The 20,260-nt window shown below is 43.1% G+C and overlaps 1 protein-coding gene across 1 annotated transcript; it reads right to left on the bottom strand.

Annotated features, from left to right (window-relative positions):
* Positions 1–413: 413 nt before the first annotated feature.
* Positions 414–5,662, bottom strand: rnf41 (ring finger protein 41). The gene is made up of 7 exons (XM_056274465.1): positions 5,564–5,662; positions 4,402–4,501; positions 4,195–4,307; positions 3,795–4,066; positions 3,125–3,260; positions 2,172–2,275; positions 414–1,995 (listed from the first exon to the last, which is right to left on the bottom strand). The coding sequence occupies exons 3-7, from the start codon at positions 4,282–4,284 to the stop codon at positions 1,641–1,643; spliced, it is 957 nt and encodes a 318-aa protein (XP_056130440.1). The 5' UTR covers positions 4,285–4,307; positions 4,402–4,501; positions 5,564–5,662; the 3' UTR covers positions 414–1,640.
* Positions 5,663–20,260: the final 14,598 nt, after the last annotated feature.

The raw sequence follows: 20,260 nt of genomic DNA, 5'->3' as shown, positions 1-20,260 counted from the left end.
TGGTTGGGGTTTAGGCTCCACAATAGGGCGGATACCAGAACTATGAAAACATTGGGAGTCTGGGGTATAGTGGGAGAGGGAGAGAGAGAGAGAGAGAGACCTATGAATAAGTGGTGGAACTTGCTCTCTTTGTAATTCAGAGCTCATTTCGGGGTCGATATTGTAATCCACTTAATCATAAGTGCTGCTGCTGATCTGGTCCTGGAAAAGAAATAGAAAAAAAGAGACGTGCCTTTCCTCACCACTGAAAGCTTTGCATTATGTGTTTGGCCGCTGTGGCCCTCAGACATGAAACGCCCTGCAGATCACTAGTGACATGATGTGGCAAAAACAAGGAACTACACATTTCTCCAAAAGCAAGTCATTTTGTAATTAACCAGGGAAGTACACCCTTGTGGAATAAGATTCAAGATTTTATTACTTCTTCTGTACAGCACAGCACATAAGATAACGGACATAAAACAAAAACACCGACAAGGGGGGAAACCAGAGGCCTCAATCCAAACCCAGTCTGTTTACGCTCCATGAGGACACTGAAATGGACTTCTTAAGTACTGTCTGCCTTGCAAGTGTTGTGTGTGTGTGTGTGTGTGCGCCTGATAATTTAACTCTTTCTGATCCTGAAAGCGCCAACGGACACTCCCAATATCTCAACAACATCACACTTATGTTTGGAGAGACATGTCAGTGAGCAGATGTTTACCGAATCAGAAAATGAATCTATTTAAATTCTCACAAAAAAGATCAAGAAAGGATCAAGGAAGCACAGATGTGAACAATTGTGATATGTGAAATAAAATGTATCTCACTTTGTGAAAGTCGAAATGTTAAACTTCATTTTAACACTTTCAACGGGACCCTACATTCTGACTATATACAACCGAGGCAACCAAAATACAAAAAAACTTAACCCTCCACAAAATCAATTTTTTCTTCTACAAGGACCTTCGAACGCACTGAGAAAGAACATTTAGATACAACAACATGATGACATCTTTCAAGCCTGTTCATGTAAAAGGCAACACAATAAATAAAACAAATGGCACATAAGTTTGGACTGTCTGAAGTGAGACGTCTCATTAAATATTCACAAGAAACAAACTAAAGCGAGCAAGCAAATAAAAAAAGTGAACATCAATTGAGACAGTGACAAGTCGACGAAATAAAAAGGGAAACAAAAAGCCAAGAAAAGAAATCACAGTCAAATTACATAAGAATAAGGATAATATGTTTAAAATTCAATATAATATTTCTATTTACAAGCATTTGTACAATTGAGGACATTAAATTGAGGGTCAAGGGTGTTACTATATAAAGTACATGAAGCAGAACAATCAGATTGCAGATCGTGTAAAGCACTATATATCAAGCTATAAGCCTTGTAAACATTTCATCTCACCATATTTCTTTGATATCATCAGTCAAACTGACTTCCCATTTGCCAGGTTCATTTAGTATATGTCCTTACTTTAAGGCATAAGTAACAAGTATGTGAGTGACCACTTGTTATAAGACTAGGGTCTCATTTTTATTGAGCCAGATTTATAGCGAGGTTTCATTATGAATAGATAACCATTCATCACACCCCTCTGAGCAAAACGTCCCCATTTGTCTCTGATACAGTTCGACCAGCTGTAAGGTTATAAGATCTCTTCTACGCCGTGTGCGAAAATCATAACCAGACCCGGCTCCAGGATCATGTCCTCTCCCATGTGCTGATTCTCACATGCCATCACCACCACCGCCTGCTTGCCTGGGATGCGCTTAGCAACGTAGTTCTCATAGTAGCGCCTGTTCATCTGCCGGGTCTCCAGTGTGGCCAGGCCCTGCGGCCAATTTCGCTCGTGGGCATTCTCGATCAGGTCGTTGACGATCGACAGAGGACAGCCGCTGTCGATGAGGGAGCGCTTGATGACTGCCTGGAGAACGGCGTCCGGAGTGGAGATCATGCCGCCCCAGCGTGTCACTCTGGCAGGCTGCATTGAGTTGACCCACCTGTTAACAAAGTATGGGGGGAGGGAGCAGGTGGATACCACAAGATATCTGAAATCCCAAACATTACCAGCTATATGATTAATACAACAAAATAAATGAATAAAACAAAAAAAGAGAGAAGGAGGGGTACCTTTGATCGGTCATGAATATGGGAGGGAAGAAAAACACGAACTTACTCCAGGATCTCATTGTACTCGATGCTTTCTTCAAGGTTCTGCAGGTTGGGGTTAGCACTGCGGATCGCTCTCATGTAGGCTTTTAGCAGCTGGATATCCCGTTTCTGTGAGAGAAAAAGGACAAACATCAGGAGCTGTATACACATTGCCTTTTAAGGCTCAAAAGTACAATCTACAAATGATGCACACAGCGACTGTTGGCCCCACTTCTGCTGACTTCGTAAACATTGCTTACTTCATTCCTTTTGAGAACGAGAAAAACAGCATCACTTTGCATAACTTTCAATTCCTCAAATTTACAATGTAGGCCCAATGGTAATATGTCATTTTTCTTGTCAGTAGAGTCCTTGTGTTGTCGCAGCACTCCTCATAGCTTTGGCATCACAGGCCATTACAGATTGTATCTTTAAGAGTTAGCCCTGACTTGTGTCTACAAGTAGAATCTACAATTCAGGAATACTTCACCCCTGATTTTAGATGTTAGAACATATTATGACTATTTCTTTGGATCTAGCATTGTACATGGCTCAGTTTTCTTGGATTTTCAACAAATACTGAATCATACAATCACGTCATATCTGCTCTGTGACATTTGATAATACTGCAGTTCATTGCATACGTTTTCTGAGACACTGAAGTTTATTGGCCCAAATACCTCAGGTGTCAAATACCTCACACAATACTGTGTGTATCATTTAATGTAATATATCATTATTGATAGAAAATTCACTAGTCAGTATCTAAAGGTGTGTTTTGTGGCAGAGAGATGTGGTCTTGACTGTCGCTGCACACATAGTCCACCTATATTTTGTTCTTTGCAAACAAGATTTTTTTTTTTAAGATTTCTACAAGTAAAATCCAGCACACACCGAACCCAGCTAGCCTGTCAAGAAGTGCATGCTCGCCTTAAGTCTGTCAAATAATATGCTGCTGATACGTTTAATATGTCTCACTTGTTCTCCCAATTGGTGCTTATGCTCCGCTACATTTTTTTCGAGCTCTGAAATCCTGCTTTGCTGCTGCTGTACCACACTACGCAAGTGCTTGATGCAGTTGTGGTTGGGCATCTCATCTTTGGGCATCTCTAGCCTGCCAAAAAGGGAAAGAATGGAGAAAAAGGATAAGTGAAAAGGGGGACAAATAATTTTTATTGACAATTTATAATCGTAGACCCTTATTTCGAAAAGGACAAAATAGAGGGGGATACATATTACAATATAATTAAAGGGCAATATAATTCTCAAATAATGATTTGTTTTACAGTTAAATGTTACTGTATGAGTACAGGCTACATGCTGTTTGCTAATGAAATTTCATGGATATTCTATAATAACGTGCACTTTGTGGAATCAATATTTGTCAGAGAATATTTAAATTGTTTCATATTTTTCTCATGTTGAAAGGTGACATGGGGAATTAATTTTAGATTTCTAAAACGTTTAAAAATATTTCCTCTTTCATAAGCTTGGATATCAAATGCACAGACTTTTCCAGGTTTTCCTGATCTTTGGCATTCTCTGGCTGTAACTTAACATCAACGCTCATCGTCAATGGAGCCCGACAGTATCCATATAAACTATGCTGTCCCTGGCTTGCCCTTGGGGAGATGCGAAAGTCACTCACCCACAACCCTCCTCACAGTTCACAGGCCTTTTGGGATTGTGCTCACAGTCCTTCAGGTGTGACTGTAGTTGGTCAAGTCGCAGTGTAGCTGTACAACCAAAACCTGCATTGTCACAGCTGATTTGCAGCTTGGAGAGCATGTTGCGCATGATGCGGGGCACAGGCCGAAGATGGGCAAGCGTCACCACTGTGCGGTCCACAGGGCAAATCTGCTGCTGAGCAAACCACTGTGTGATGCAGGCATTGCAGAAAGCATGTTCACAGTGTGGAGCCTGTGGGTGAAATGCAAATGAAAGAAAAGAGACAAATGAAACAAAGTAAACACTCAAGAAAATTCGGTTACATAGGTCTAAGGATAGTGTTACATAAAGCATCAATGATGTCTCAGGAAGAGACTTACCTGTACTGGTTCTTCTAGCACCCCACTACAAATGGGGCACAGCAAGTCTTCATCCACCTCTCCTTGGAACCTGGTGACGTCGTACCCCATGGTACATTACTGGGACCCGCAATCTGAGGAATACATGGCAAGGTAAGTTTTCAGTCACTTTCATGTAGCTATGAAAACAAGCTTTCACACAAACTTTGATGATGCTATTTCACTCACAAATGGCCGTCAATGCTTCCATTCAGACTTGATGCCGACAGGTTACATGTGGCCGACAACCAGACAGTGCCAATATGCAGGTAATCCCCGCTAAAAATGACTGAAATGAAATTAGTATTGACACAGATTAGTAAGTGTAGAAGTGTACTAGATTTCACTATTACTATAGCCCAGAAACAATAACGAATTATAAAGACACGTTGCGTTGACAGAGGTTAGCATTTAAGTAAAAAGCTTATCATCACAGAACATGTAAGATTGACATGGTACTCCTATCCTGTCAGAGTGCAGCCTATGTTTTATAAACCAGATTAGAAATATCTAACCCAGGAGGACTAAATTATTCAGAGTACCCTCATTACCACTAATACAGAATAATTTTTAGAATAACCCACCCAAGCAGAAAACAGAAAGACAATTTGTAGCGATCACTTCTTACCTCTGTTAAAAATTAAATCTAATCAATGCTAGTCCATAGTAAAAAAAAAAAAAGTGCCATAAACGACGCAAGCTTTACTCATTGGCAGCAGATCTGACGCAAGCATCTAAAATGTCAAAGCAACGTCCCAGCTTCATTGGACAGATACTGAATTCGTAATAAGGTGTTAATACTAATAATAATAATGTGTTGTGAGGTGTGGCAGCATGGTTTGCATGTGGTCCCAGCTGACTGCTAGATGACCTATTTCCACGGGAAGCAGCACACATCAGTGTGGAGGTGGTCACTCCGACCCTCGACATCATTTTTCTCTCTCTCATCGCACTCAGCGTGGTATGCAGGCAACCTAAACTAACATGCAACATACACTCTCACCACATCGTCTAAACGTTATCATCCGCACTAACTCGGGGGGCTTGTGTTCGGGAAACCGAACGCAACCCCGTAGTCATTTTACGCAGGTACATTTTTTTTGTTCAATTTCCAAAGGTATATATATATGTTTAAACTACCAAACCATCTAACATGGCCAACGTTGGTTAACCTAAGCTAGCTAGCTAAGTGGCTAACCCTCTGAGCTAACACCGTCCACATATGATTTTCAGAGGGTGTTAGCAATTAAGCTAACCAGACAGAGTTCAGTCTGGCTTTGTTAAACCACTAATCACCTGTTTCCAAACGCTAAAGTTGGAGCACGGCGTCTTAACTGATTGGCGGACTTACCCAGATTTATAGCTAAAGAGACCCCAGTCACGATTTCCCCCCCTCTTTTCAGGTGCGTAAACGCAAGTAGCTTGCTAGCCACGTCTCGGCCGGGCTACATCCTACGCTTCGCCGTCTGGGTGCTACGCGGTCAGCACGGAGGGGGGGGGCGGCACCGCGACGAGCAGGAGCTTTTAATTGGGCCAGAAAACTGTCCCTCATACGGCGTCGACCCAGTAAAACCGGATAACGCGACCGTTTCCTCTCCAAACATCGGAGGGGGGTGAAGCTCGGCCAGTTCAGTGCGTCATCCCGAGTTCTCCGCCAGATGCGCTACTGAAATATGTAGATATTCCATGCACTGGGAATGTGGGACAAGAGTACACGAGTCTTCCATGGTTATATAGTTTCAAGACATCAGTTTTAAGTAATATAAAGAATAACTCTTTAGAGTGTGTTTAACTCAAAGTTGGGTAGAATCCAAACAAAGTGAATACATCTATTTAAAAAAAAAACTACTTTGGGAGCTGTTTCGCGTCCAGCTCTGCGACCGGGAGCTTCCTGGTACTGGTTTGGATCATTGTGCCTCACCAGCTGGGAGCAGGTCCCCTCTCCCACTCATTATTGTGCCCTTGGCTGGCTTTCATAGGCATCGCAGCCGTGACAGTGAGGCTGCTCTGCAGGGTGGTCCCGTAATTGCTGGACGAGGCTGACTGAGACTTTCAATTCAGTATGTCCCGGCATGTGATGGCACGGTAAATGTTCACCACTTAATTTATGACGTATGAGGCGATGATCGGTCGGGAAGCAGTGCCGGCGTTATGGGCGGGCTTTAGGGGGCCGGGTCCGCCCTCGGATCCAGTAGTGCCCACCCTGGGCGGACGAGCCTGTCACCAGTCCCACTTCCTACCGACCGCTAGTCTTATGTAGTTTGTACACTTTTTTTTATCCATAGGCTACTATAATTAAAAGTCATCGTTTTGAATATACATAACTCATGAATAAAAAATTTTTTTTAAATGGATTTGATTGGTTGGTCAGACATGATCCGGTTTAAACGGAAATGATCGTGTTGCGCTAAGAGTCGGACATCAAATGGGCGGGAAGACTTTGGTCGACAAATCTTAGCTGCTTAGGTCATTTGTAAACATGTAGTGCGAATGATATGGATGTACGGCGTTTCGTTAATCAACGACCACCAAGGTTAGTAGAAGAGGGGGGCAACGTAGGCGAAAGCCCCGGGGTGTAGTTCGGAAGAGGTTGAACCACACTGCCCCCTCAGCGATGCTAGCCGAGACCATTATGCCAGGCAAGGGTCTTCACAGGCGGTCGAACCAGGGGATCTCGGCGTTGAGAAACCCAGTCAAGTGGTCTTGGAAAAACCTTCCTGCACGTCTTTTCTCAGGCACGAGAAGGTCGTTCAGCAACGCCTGGTATGGAAGCAGAGACTGGCTGGAATACTCTGTTCAGGCAGACGCTGCATTCTGCTACCCATGCAGGAAATTTCAAGCACCCTCCTCTGCTGTACTCTCCACGTTTACCATGAGTGGATTTTGCGACTGGAAGCACACAGTGGAGACTGGGGAAGGACTCAATAAACATTCAGCGTCAGAAGAACACCAGCTTTGTGAAGCTATGTGGAGGGACAAGGAGATTCGGACCGGTGCAGAAATTACAACTTTAGTTAATGCATAACAGTTGCAACGCAACAGATACTACTTGTCATCTGTAGTCGATGTCGTCAAGTTCCTTGCAGTAAACCAGCTACCTTTTAGAGGTGACAGTCAGTGACGCTTTTGACAGTATGTCTGAAGATGGCTGTGGCTTATTCTTGTCCTTATTTGCATATACCCTGTAACGTGCATTCATAAGTAGACACGTTGGCCGCTAGCTGACGGGTCTGACCCTTTAGTCGAGCGGTTAGCGATGTCTCCCGCGGTGCGGGCGATACGGGTTCGTGTCTCGGCCGCGGCAGTTCCTGTGGCTGCCCCTCGAATTTGCTACAATTCTAAGGAAAGAGCCTGTGTTTGCCAGGATAGCACAGTCCGTTCCACACAACGGTAGATACACTAGCCATGACATTCAGAACAGTTTAATAGAAATTATGAGTACTTTGGTCACGGAACACATTGTGAAAGAGGCGGGCGAGTCGTTTTATACGATAAAAGTGGAGGGAACTCGAGACCCTACAGGAAGAGGGGATATTTCGATAATTGTGCTTTTTGTGAATGAACGGTATGAGCCAACTGAACGTCTTTAGACAGTTGCCACAGCTGACCAGGGGGGTGCAGCTACACTGACTGACACGATCATTGAAGAGGTAACAAAAGCAGGACTGAGTCCCGGAAAAATCATCAGTCAGGTGTATGACGGCGCCTCCCTGATGTCCGGTAAACATGGAGGGGTGCAAAAACTTCTCCAACAAAAACTGCCCCGAGACATACCATATGTCCACTGTTTCAATCACCAACTGCATTTGGTGGTCACCCATGCTTTGGCAGCAGAGTAAGCCTTGGTGGACTTTTTCACTATGTGTAACATGCTCTACGAATTCTGCAGAAAACCTTCAGTTGCCATTCTCTATAAGGGAGAGACATTGAAGCGCCTCTTAGATCAACGCTGGACTGGTCATTTTGGCACGGTCCCTGTTATTTTAAGGTCATTTGATGACCTAGCCACACTGTTCCAAGAACTCAACGGCACGACAGCCTATGGAGCAGATGTGCGAGTTGAAGCAGCAGGTTTACTACAGGCCATGTCTGAACCCAGCTTTAGGTTCATCGCTGAGATGGTGCCCAAAATCCTGTCATATCTCGACCCCCCTCCCTAACACAATGCTACAGGCAGAGGATATGGATCTGTTAACAGGAATGCGACTTGTAAATTCAGCATGTACGTGTATTGAAAACCTGCGCTCTGAGCAGTGGCGGATCTAGAGATTTTTTCCTGGGGTGGCAAAGGGGTGGCATGAGGTTCAAGGAGGGGGGCAATGGACATTATTCTAAACGTATTATTATTAAAAACTCGGATTTCATCGAATGTATTTTGTTCTCTACTGTTTGAGATGAGTTTGGTGCGGGTCTCATTGACCTTCACCATGCATGTACATAAAATATACTTTAAAAACATATTATCTGATTTATAGATGGGGTGGCAACAGGGGTGGCAAGACTATGGCAGCTGCCACCCCTTGCCACCCCGTAGATCCGCGCCTGGCTCTGAGACGGAATTTGTGACACTTCCAGCTGCAGGGATGCAACAGATAAGACACTAAACACATCCTTTGCTATGTATGTAGTTGAGGAAGGAATGATACACGAAGATCCCAACAACGAAACTGAGCTGCGCATGATATATTTCAGTTGTACTGATGCAGTTTATGGGGAAATGAAGGAGCGTTTTGGGGAAGGCAACTGTATGCTGATGGATGCGCTCAAATCTCTGGACCCGGAGGATTCTACTTCCTTGGATGTGTCCAAGGTGAAAGCTTTACTGGACCTAACTAATACACCCATTGTTGATTCAGAATATGCACTGGCTCGCCAATTCCTAAGTGTGCAAATGAAGAACTCATTTCCAACTGACAGGGGTTAAATGGACAATGAAAAAAGTTCTAAAACACTTCCAGAACCCTCTCGAAGCGATGCCAAGCGTGATGACGGCGCAAAAAAAAAGCCTTGACTTTTGGTGCAAGCACGGCACTCTGTGAGAACTCTTTTCCCACACTTAGGAACCTTCTTACAGACCAGCATGCTTCATCGACGAAAGGCCAATTTAATTAAGTTGGCATTTGAAAAGGACCTAACCAAAAAAATTCAGGGAGGAGTGGAAGGACAGCGTTTTGAGTAGATTTCATTCTGCAGCACTTGGTCGCCTACCGCTCTACTAATGGTGAGTAGGCTTGTCTTTTATGCAGGCTAGGCCTTTGTATAAGCATTGTGGAAAGGAAAAAAATGTGAGAGACTCTTAAAATAATACATGCCAAAAACTTCTAAAATGCATTAAAAAGGTAAGCCTATAGCTATAGGCTATAATGACGATTAAATTGTTTAAATACATAGGGGCCTATAAAATCCATGCTTAGGCTGCTTCTAGGATGCTTTCATATGGCTCAAGGGGTCGGCCTACGTTAACCCATTTTTTCCTCGTTGTTTTATCCTCCGGTTCTGCGCAATGGCTGTTGTCCATAGGCTCCGTTTCGGCTTTATCTGATCCAATAACAAATCAAATCTTAACACGTGGTCATTTGAATGATAATTAATGTTATGCCATGAGATTGATTTCATTTGTACCTGAAAAAAAATGTAATGCCCGCCCGTGAATTTGCGTCTGGCGCCGGGTCTGTCAGGAAGTACCGTATCCCCTTCAAACAGAGGGGCAGCGTTCCGGATTTCCATTCGAGGTATTTGGAAAAAAATAAAGAGTATGCCCATTGGTCACTTGGGATGTTACAGTGCAAATGTTGCTGTCTATAAATCTCCACCATAGCTGGCCCAAGTCTGGTAGAAAAGACCTTTTCATGAGGAAAAGCTTTCAAGGGTTGACTTACCAGTGTTTTAGTACTCGAGTCCAGGACTCGGACTCGAATCGACTACAACAGTGGTAAGTCAACCCTTCAACAGTGTTGCAGTACTCGACTCGACTCGGACTCGAGGTTTAGTGACTCGACTACAACACTGGCAAGTCAACGTGGTTTAGTACTCGAGTCCAGGACTCGGGACTCGAGACTCAACTCGACTACAACAGTGGTAAGTCAACCCTTCACCAGTGTTGCAGTACTCGACTCGACTCGGACTCGAGGTTTAGTGACTCGACTACAACACTGGTAAGTCAACCCTTCACCCGTGTTTTAGTACTCGAGTCCAGGACTCGGGACTCGGGACTCGAGACTCGACTACAACACTGGTAAGTCAACCCTTCACCAGTGTTGCAGGACTCGACTCGACTCGGACTCGAGGTTTAGTGACTCGACTACAACACTGGTAAGTCAACCCTTCACCCGTGTTTTAGTACGAGTCCAGGACTCGGACTCGGGACTCGACTCGACTACAACAGTGGTAAGTCAACCCTTCACCAGTGTTGCAGGACTCGACTCGACTCGGACTCGAGGTTTAGTGACTCGACTACAACACTGGTAAGTCAACCCTTCACCCGTGTTTTAGTACTCGAGTCCAGGACTCGGGACTCGAGACTCGACTCGACTACAACACTGGTAAGTCAACCCTTCACCAGTGTTGCAGGACTCGACTCGACTCGGACTCGAGGTTTAGTGACTCGACTACAACACTGGTAAGTCAACCCTTCACCCGTGTTTTAGTACTCGAGTCCAGGACTCGGACTCGACTACAACAGTGGTAAGTCAACCCTTCACCAGTGTTGCAGTACTCGACTCGAGTCGGACTCGAGGTTTAGTGACTCGACTACAACACTGGTAAGTCAACCCTTCACCCGTGTTTTAGTACTCGAGTCCAGGACTCGGGACTCGACTACAACAGTGGTAAGTCAACCCTTCACCCGTGTTGCAGTACTCGAGTCCAGGACTCGGACTCGGGACTCGACTCGACTACAACAGTGGTAAGTCAACCCTTCACCAGTGTTGCAGGACTCGACTCGACTCGGACTCGAGGTTTAGTGACTCGACTACAACACTGACACACATGGTAGCATTGCCAGCAAATATTATAAAGACGCGTCTTTTTACCATGACACGTTTGACCATTTAAACGAACGTGGAAGTCCAGGTTAGTTGTGTGAAATGTGTTTCTCGGACCGGAACTGCGCTGCTGCGTTGCGCAATGTGTCAACAGCAGGTGAAGGGGAAGGAAAAGACGTACTTGGCCAAGATCCAGGAAGTGAGCAGCAGCAATACGGCCTAACAGGAGGGACGCTTGAATACACATGACGAGGTATCCATCACCACTGGCTGAATAACAAGTGGCAGCATCGTAAGAGTAATGTCACGGAGCAGTGCAGGGCGAATCCGTCGCTACGAGCCATGTTGGTTGTATTGGATCTGTGCAGCGATGTTTCTCATGTCGCCTCTGCTCCTCCGGCCCAGGGAGCTGAGGGAGCGCCCCCACCTGCACAGCACTTCCGCCACGGCTGCCCTGACAAGGGCACAGGAAACTTGCATGTTGATGGTGTCCACGCTTTTATTGTGTTGCTGTTGGTTGTGGTGCGTGCAAGGGTAACCCACTAAGCGCGTTGGCTCTGCATTTTCTTCCTCTTTGAATGAATCATAACGTATAAAGACGTTATGACGCCTCGTTTGCAGCGTTCAACATATTCTCTCATAACTGCCGCTTTTAGTGGACCGCGTCACACTTGAGGATCGGCTGGTGTGTATTATGACCAAACAGTTGCATATTTGTGTATTGTGTTTCTGTACCCAAATTAAAAGTTGAGGATATTTTTCAGCGCATTATGCTTCAATGTGAATACTAATGGTATGAATAGCATAAGGACCCACTATTTCAGATATGAACCTTATATTACTTTACACGTTCAGTGAAATTATCTATTATTTGCACCAAGTTCACATTCGTAGAATTCTAAACATTAATATCGCCTTTAACAATTTCATGTTACGTTATAGTGTCTGAAATGAGTGACTCACCAGGTCACACCCTTGGTATATTAAAACAGCACACAGGGGTCCGGATAGTGCGGCAGTCTATTCCGTTGCCTGCCAACATGGAGCTCGCTGGTTCGAATCCCTGTTACCTCCGGCTTGGTCGGGCGTCCCCTACGGACACAATTGGCCCGTGTCTGCGGGTGGGAAGCCGGGTGTGGGTATGTGTCCTGGTCGCTGCACTAGCGCCTCCTCTGGTCGGTCAGGGCACCTGTTCGGGGAGGAGGGGAACTGGGGGGGAATAGCGTGATCCTCCCACGCGCTACCCCCCCCCCCCCCCCGGTGAAACTCCTCACTGTCAGGTGAAAAGAAGCGGCTGGTGACTCCACATGTATTGGAGGAGGCATGTGGTAGGTAGTCTGCAGCCCTCCCCGGATCGGCAGAGGGGGTGGAGCAGCGACCGGGACAGCTTGGAAGAGTGGGGTAATTGGCGAGGTACAATTGGGAAGGAAAAGGGGGGGGGGCAAACAAAGGAATCAGATACTTCACAAGCTGCGGTCACTATTAGAGTTATCATCAGAGATATCATGCTTAGTAACAGGCTTCAAATACGTAAGTCGGAAAATTGTAATTCATCAACACTGAATGTCAGCAAACAACTGCCCTACCAGCCAAGCAGGTCCCATGATGCAAGAGTTTGCTTAGCCAGATCCAAACTAATCGTTGGGTTGCCAAGTGCCCAGTGGTTCTTCTCAAAGGGTGAATGTAGTGTTTCCACATGCATCTCCTGAGATAAGGACTTAACCAGACAGAAGATGTAAATTGCTTTCTGAAGCTGAAATATTTAAATTATTGTTTTATTGGTCAAAGTCCAACCATAGTACTTGACATTTTTCTCAACTACCCTACAATTAGTGCAATACAGAATAAAAATAATTAAAATGTAATTGGAATAAGAGAAATCTAAGGGTGTAACGAGGAGATGGCAAGAAAAGACTCAAAACACAGTGAATATTTAGCAATAGCACTTTATTGAACACAAACAACCCTAAGCCACAATACTGAATGACAAGACCAATTGGCTGCAGCAAACATTTTATAAAATAGATTCAGGTTTAATGTCACTAAATTCTTTTTTTTCTTTTAACGTCAGAAAGACAGATGCAGGTTTTTCCAAAACAGTGAATGATCTTATACATATTTAACATTTTGTAACAAATCATCATTCACATGTTCACACAAAAGGAATAACAAGGCAAAGTGCTTTCAGGATTGCATTGTCGAAAAAAAAGAAATGAATGGCTTGAGGTTTAAGTGAGATAGTGGGTGAAGGGGAGTGGGCTGGTCCTGTCCTAGAGTAGGCATGGGGCCCCCTGGTCAGAAAACCTCAAACCTTTCACCTTGTCCTGTACCCCCTTGTAATTAAATCGGCTGTAGAGTAATGGGGCAGTGTGGAGAGAGACAGACACCTTTGTAGCAGAATTTGGTTTGGACTGAACAGATGAATTTGAAGGCATACGGCTTGAGGGGCTCAAAACTCCCCCGTGTTGAATGACACATCTACCTCACATCTTCCTCATGACAACCTGTAGTAGTGAGTCCAGCTATGGGGGCAATGGCTGACCCAGAAAACATGAAGCTGTAAACATTGAAATATACTATAGGGCTTTACAGGGAAATGTGTATGTGTGACATACACACACACACGCATGTGTGTGTGTATATATGTGTGCATAAGAAAAAAATAATAGAGATGACTGTTAGAAAGCCAATATGTGGTTATTAATTTTGAGAGGATGTTTCTTCTGGCAATGCACAATTGAATGTTAAAGGGGGATAGACGATCATAATCTGCATCGTAACATTGTCTGGCTTCACATTCCAGTGGTATTTTGTTGTATAAATGCTTCTCATAAATATTTTTTATTTTCCACGTCAAACAGACATATACACATACCGCACAATCAAGCACACTTGTATTACTACCATTGCTTATGATAAATCTGTATCATTGTACGGTGGATAGATCTATGTTAAAACAGGTGGAGACAATACTCAAGGATGCAAAACAAGGAGGTAGGAGAAATGCTACTGAAAACAGCAAGTGATGCCGACATGATCGTTCACTTAAATAATTCCGTTGTGCATCAGGTTTGACTTGGACTTCTGAAACTATGGAAGCACCAGAGTTGCTATCCCAGTCACTTTCTATAGGTTTGGAGTTCTCACAAAGCAATAGCCCATAAGAAATATATTAGTTCAATTTGGAAATTAGATCGTTTTGGCCTACTCTGAGATACGAGGGGGATTGAACCAAATTATGCCGTTCTGCAAAAGTTTTTAGTAAAAATTCTGATCCTAATAAGTTGACTGGAATGGTTACTTTGGTGCATATTATATGTTGAAGAAATCTCACAAGGGCGCGTGCGGCCTCACAAAATTTTGAATCCTGTCTTTAGTCTGTAATCCTACACTGGTTGTGTTTTCAATTGGCTAGTCTTAATAATGGAGCAAGATCATTAGTTCTGTTGTCTTTCCAGGTCTAGAAATCATGATGCTGGTGATGGCATTGACTCCTTTACACACAGTAGAATAGTACATTTGCAGATTTGTAAGTGAGGTAATCGGCGTTAGGCTAAATAGGGAACCCTGTCATTGACACACACATGCCCACTCCATTCACCAGCAAAGCATAAGAGACTTCTTTAACCAACAGGCCAGGATAGGAAAGAAAAACAAAACAGCAACGACGACAACTCTGGAATGTTGGGTGGACGAGCCGAACTTCTTTTTTGTGTGTGTGTGTGTGTGTGTGTGTGTGTGTGTGTGTGTGTGTGTGTGTGTGTGTGTGAAGGTGCACTGTAAAACTATTTGATTGTAACTCACCACATGCCCTGATCCAGAGCCCTTCCAGTCATGACAAGGGCTCCTTTTTATTTCCCCCGATAAGTCACCCCAAGGAAAACAAGTGACCGTTAATCAGTTCCTTTTTTTTCAATATATATTTATATATATATATTTTTTAAACATTTTCTCTCAAATCTGCAATTAAGTAAGGCTGCCTCAGCGGCAGATCGATGCCTGATTCAGTCCAGTCATAATAGGATTGTTAATAGCTATTGAGTCGCAATAAGGGGGCAACATCTACAGTAAAGCTGAGTGAATGTTATAGTAACAAAAAAAAAAAAACAAAAAAAAAAAAACAAAAGGGAGGAAGGGGGACTGACACGGCAAAAAAAAAAAAAGTCACATAACATGCAGTATACATCCTTTCCTACAGTAGGCGTTTCCTATATAGCACATTCAAGGGGGCTCCTAATGGGAATACTTTCTCTGATATGGCTCTGCTTTATTAGAGTAATCAAGCTTCGCGAGAGACTACTTCCATTGTGGGCTCACAGAAAGAGCAAGTCGATAAGGTGCGCTACCAGAAGATTGCTGCCTTAGTTCACCTTCACAAGGACCTCGTGTCATTCAGGTCAATGGATTTACCATATTGGGGAGTTTACATGTTTTGGTTTTTTTTGGGGTTTTTTGTTTTTTTGTAACTTCTTGTAAATACCCCCCCCCCCCTCCCCAGACACATCCTCTGCTGGTGAAAACAAACGGCACTTTCAAGGGGAATGTTACTCTAAAACCACAATCACAGGACCTCCAAGTAAATTCTGAGAACACAGGCTATACAGTAGATAGAAATCTGATGAGATTTAGCTGTACACGCTTTAGGCTACACGCTGAAAAGGGAGGGACACGTTGGAACCCTTAATGCTTAACATTGAAGAAAAAAAAATATATAAGGCATTTCATAATTCCTTTTATCCGCATACTTCACTGACAGCAGGTCTAGATATTGTTCGGAGAAAACGTTTCATTCAAGGAAGAAGAGGGTGCATATACGTCTACTCATGCAAATGAACATGTCTAACTATAAACCAGATTCAAGGAATTAGGTCTAAGTCCAAAATACAATATCATCAAAGCCCATCCATGAGGGGGGAAAAAAGCCCCCCCAAAAACAAAGCCCACAACAAAAGGGGTGAAAAAAAAAACCACACCTATCTAAATCTATCAGTTAACGTGTGCACGGTCCATTCTCTGAGCAGGCAGCGTTTAAAGTCGTATATTAATCACAGTTTTAAGAATGTAATATCACACACTCCGCGATCAAATGCCCCTTCTCTAAATAAAAACAAGAAGGCCATTTTCAAATCCCCCACTTGCCATAGAAGAGTGACTTTTGGTGTTAACAAAAAAGGGTAAATGTTTTCAATTGAGGAAGCAATGATAAACAAAAGGTTATTGCACGTTTATCTTTTTATCTATTCTCTATTTCAAAACGAGGTCAGCGTGAGAGAAGATGATTCATGCCCTAATGCCATAATAAGACGACAAATGTTACACCACTTCTAAAGTATTATCACACTGTTATTAACACTGCACACAGCTACTACTGCAATCCTATTTTAAATCATTCTACCCTAAGAACACAAAACAATCTCAACAATCAACTTGCATCACAATCACGACAGACAAGTTGCCTAAATGTAATCACTTCGTCTTGTATGCATTGTACCATACCGTTTCACAATTAAGGACCGCATTGTGAAATAACCTACGGTTGACGACTACCGAAAAAGTTGAGGAACAATCAGATTTTCTACACTCTGCAAATGGAGACAACTGTCTTTCTACAGTTAATGTGTTACTGACTACCAAACTTTTTTTAATGTTTTTTTTTGTTTTGTTTTGTTTTTTTTTGTTTTGTTTTTTGCACTCTTGAGTCCGGTGTTTCTCCCGTGCACGTGTGCCTTCCATTTTCTCCCTCTGTTCTCCTACGTTGGGCGAGCTGTCTTAGCCTCGAGGTGCCATCTTTGGAATTGTGCTTTCAGACTCTACCGTTCCCCCACCCGTCGAAATGTTTGGTGTGCCCGGAGTCGCATCAGGAGTTGTTTTTCCGTCGGTTGCGCTTGCCCGAGGGGAAACACAACCGCTAGAAACACGTCAGAAATGCATACGACGACACAGGGGAATTATTTAGGTTTTTCTGTTCGATATCACTTGGGGAGTGTGAGAGCCTTCTGTACGCTTATTACATATATTTTTTTTGTTGTTTTTTTGTTTTTTAACCATTATAAGGCTTCCGGGGAGTACAAATGGAAGACCGTACCTTTCGGTAATAACAAGTTAAAGGCACCATGCCACCACTGTGCTGGGTAATAACACAGGTCCTATTGGTGGGGTGGGGTTGGGGATGGGTTTGACAATTAAGGTTCCAGTTGGGGGGGAGGCGTTTCAAACTAGCTTTAAGTCGTACAGTGTAGCGTATTGATTTAACTTGTAGAGGTCACATTGTTACAAAGTTACACAGCTACTGTCGACTCCCACCTTAGATCGTACTGTACCCTAAATCACACAACTCGCACCGGATTACGCACTCGTTTGCTGTGTATCATAGACAAACACTCCAATGTGGAAATAGGATGACTATGCTTTTCTGCACTACACAAGGGGGTGCATGTATAGGATCGACATGCATGTACGTAACAAAATCCACTATCTCGCACACAGACACAAATTAGATGATAGTAATCTCAACTACATCAGAAAAAAAACAAAAAAAAAACAAAAAATAATATCACAGAGGATCAATGTCAGCGTCATCACACAAAAGATCACTGATGAGGTAAAAGCGCAGGTCCAATAAAAGTACAAGGTGCATTTTGCTGCTCCTTTGTAAGGTAGGAAACATTAGACATCTGCCCACACTAATCTACCACTTCTGTGTTAGATACATTTCTGGTTTAGGCTGGTTTAAGCAGAGTTTTACACTACCCATGATGAAACAGATCAACAGATTCTGAATCTTAAGCTGTTAGCGTGGCCGTACAAATATCCTCCAAACCATTCCCTCTCTCTCTCTCTCTCTCTCTCGTTATACTTTTGAGGTACACCACTCGTATCCCAGTGTTATTTGGCTCCCGGTAATAGAAGAGCCAAAGCTGATTATCAGTAAATTCTGAATAATTCATTCACAGTGGCAAATATGGCAATATCCTAACCGCTCAGAACAATCTCTGCACCGTGGCAACCTTCAGTTGTGTGCTACCTCAATTGATTTGTGTGCTTCCTGACACCCACGGATGTCTGCGAGAGTAAGATCAGCCAAAAGTTAAGCAATCCACACTAAGTAGCATGACTCTGTCGGTGATGCAACTTATCAGGTACTGCCAGATATCATTTCCTTTTCAGCTTTTAAGGCAAAAGGCTCAACAGTGGATCAAAGAGTTGAATTGAAATTTGCCATATATGAGCATTACTTCAAGTAAAAACCAAGACATCCATTGAGGCAAATCAATTCCACATACACCATGCTCGTGGACATCTAAAACGTTTCCCTCCCCCCGCTAAAACACACATAATAAACTTGTTATATAAACACACAACCTAGGGATTTGCCAATACCAAAAGGACTGAATATATTCAAGTGTCCAATTATCCAATTACAAAAGAGATTTGTACCAACACCAAATTTGAACTAAATTCTTGCATTTATTGACAACTACTTCATGCAAACATTTTCTACATATTCGATTTTTTTTTAAAGACACATTTTTAGACTATTACTGGCGAAGACATGCAGCCTTTAACAAAAAGATAATCCTATTTGAAAAGGTTACTAACCAACTTAATATGAATTATGTCTAAAGGCAAATAAAGGTTTCTATGGCACTAAATGGGTGTAGCTTAGGTGCATTTTTGTCAAATATAGGCTATTTACGATTATGTGTGATGTTATCTACTGTAGTCCTTTTATTGTCTTGTTTCACGCACTGTAAGGCAATCTTAGTGGAATGGATGAACATGAGCGTTATAAAGATTCTGACCTTTTGTCTTCATTTTACCTTGTAGGCTACGTTCCACACAGACCGGGGGGGGGGGGGTTATTACTACACAATAGTAGGCCTATACTCCAACAAAAATGCCAAAAACCTACCAGGACCCTCATCGCAGGAAGACTAATACACAACTAATATGTAGTTATTTCATGCTACCTGTATAGTTACAACTACGCAATACAAATGAAGAGCAATAGTTAAAAGTCAGGAGAAAGCAAATTGTCCTGCTCTAAATTGACCCTACATTCATTTCAGTCAGTAAATTCATGGCTCAGATTTGAAGGTCAGACTGTAAACTGCTTGAACAAATGCATAAGATCCATTGCTGCTTTACTAAGGGGGTTTCCCCCTTAACAAATTTTGGCAATTTAGGCCTTATTTGTGACCAAAGATTCACACATCTAACCCGCATTTAAATCTTCCATTGGCATCTTTGCTATGATTTACTGAAATGGCCTAAATGGATGGCAGTGCAATATTTGTGCTGCACACTATTACACACATTCTCTATTGCTACAATTGGACCTTTCATTGCTTTAACTTCTGACTCCAGATATACTGTATATGCTCCATTTGTTTGATCCGTTTTTACATCAAAATTGTGATCTGGCTCCATGCACAAATCCTGTCTACTACTGGTAGACAAACGCACACTCATTCACTCACATACCCACAGATAAAGCATGTACAAGAATACTGTGAAAAACAAAAGGTTTAGTTACAATTTGTATATTTGCAGGGGGGTAACGGCTCCACCGGCGATCAAGTAAGGGCATGAACAAGAGAAAGAACCGCGCCCAAACTGACTGGTCTCACAATAGCACCTACACATGGCAGAGGGAGTATGCAGACCGTATTTTTGAGAAGCGCCTGAGGTTTTGCGTGACTGGTGAAATAACTTGGTTCTCAGGTAATGAGAGGTGACTTAATTGGATCGGCTACCCAGAAATTGTTAATGCAAAAAGTCCGGGCGCTGGACACTGTTTTCAAGTGCTTCCATAACTTTTTTTTTCTCGTCGATGATGTATTGTCCGAATACAATTTTGTGGCAGCCTTTGCTTATCTCACGCAACCCTCCTTTCCTATATATGGCAGCAGAACACATGCATGTAAACATATGTACATACATTGCTTTTGCTCAATTTTGCACACTTAGAACCTGAATGTACTAAAGTGCGTCCTTGACTATCTAATTAAGTGCTGTGGGATTTGGGTCGGGGGAAAAAAAAAAAAAAATGAACAAAACTATAA

This window comes from Lampris incognitus, chromosome 2, assembly GCF_029633865.1.
Source record: "Lampris incognitus isolate fLamInc1 chromosome 2, fLamInc1.hap2, whole genome shotgun sequence".
Taxonomy (NCBI): domain Eukaryota; kingdom Metazoa; phylum Chordata; class Actinopteri; order Lampriformes; family Lampridae; genus Lampris; species Lampris incognitus.
This window is presented reverse-complemented; position numbering and strand designations above follow the sequence as displayed.

What these genes read in the sequence shown, in the direction of transcription:
- rnf41 (XM_056274465.1), bottom strand. Translation starts at nt 4,284, where the DNA reads ATGGGGTACGACGTCACCAGGTTCCAAGGAGAGGTGGATGAAGACTTG. An exon ending in AACTGTGAGGAGGGTTGTGG is followed by an intron (nt 3,261 to 3,794) that starts GTGAGTGACTTT and finishes CCTTTTTGGCAG; the next exon opens with GCTAGAGATGCCCAAAGATG. An exon ending in GAGTACAATGAGATCCTGGA is followed by an intron (nt 1,996 to 2,171) that starts GTAAGTTCGTGT and finishes CTTTGTTAACAG; the next exon opens with GTGGGTCAACTCAATGCAGC.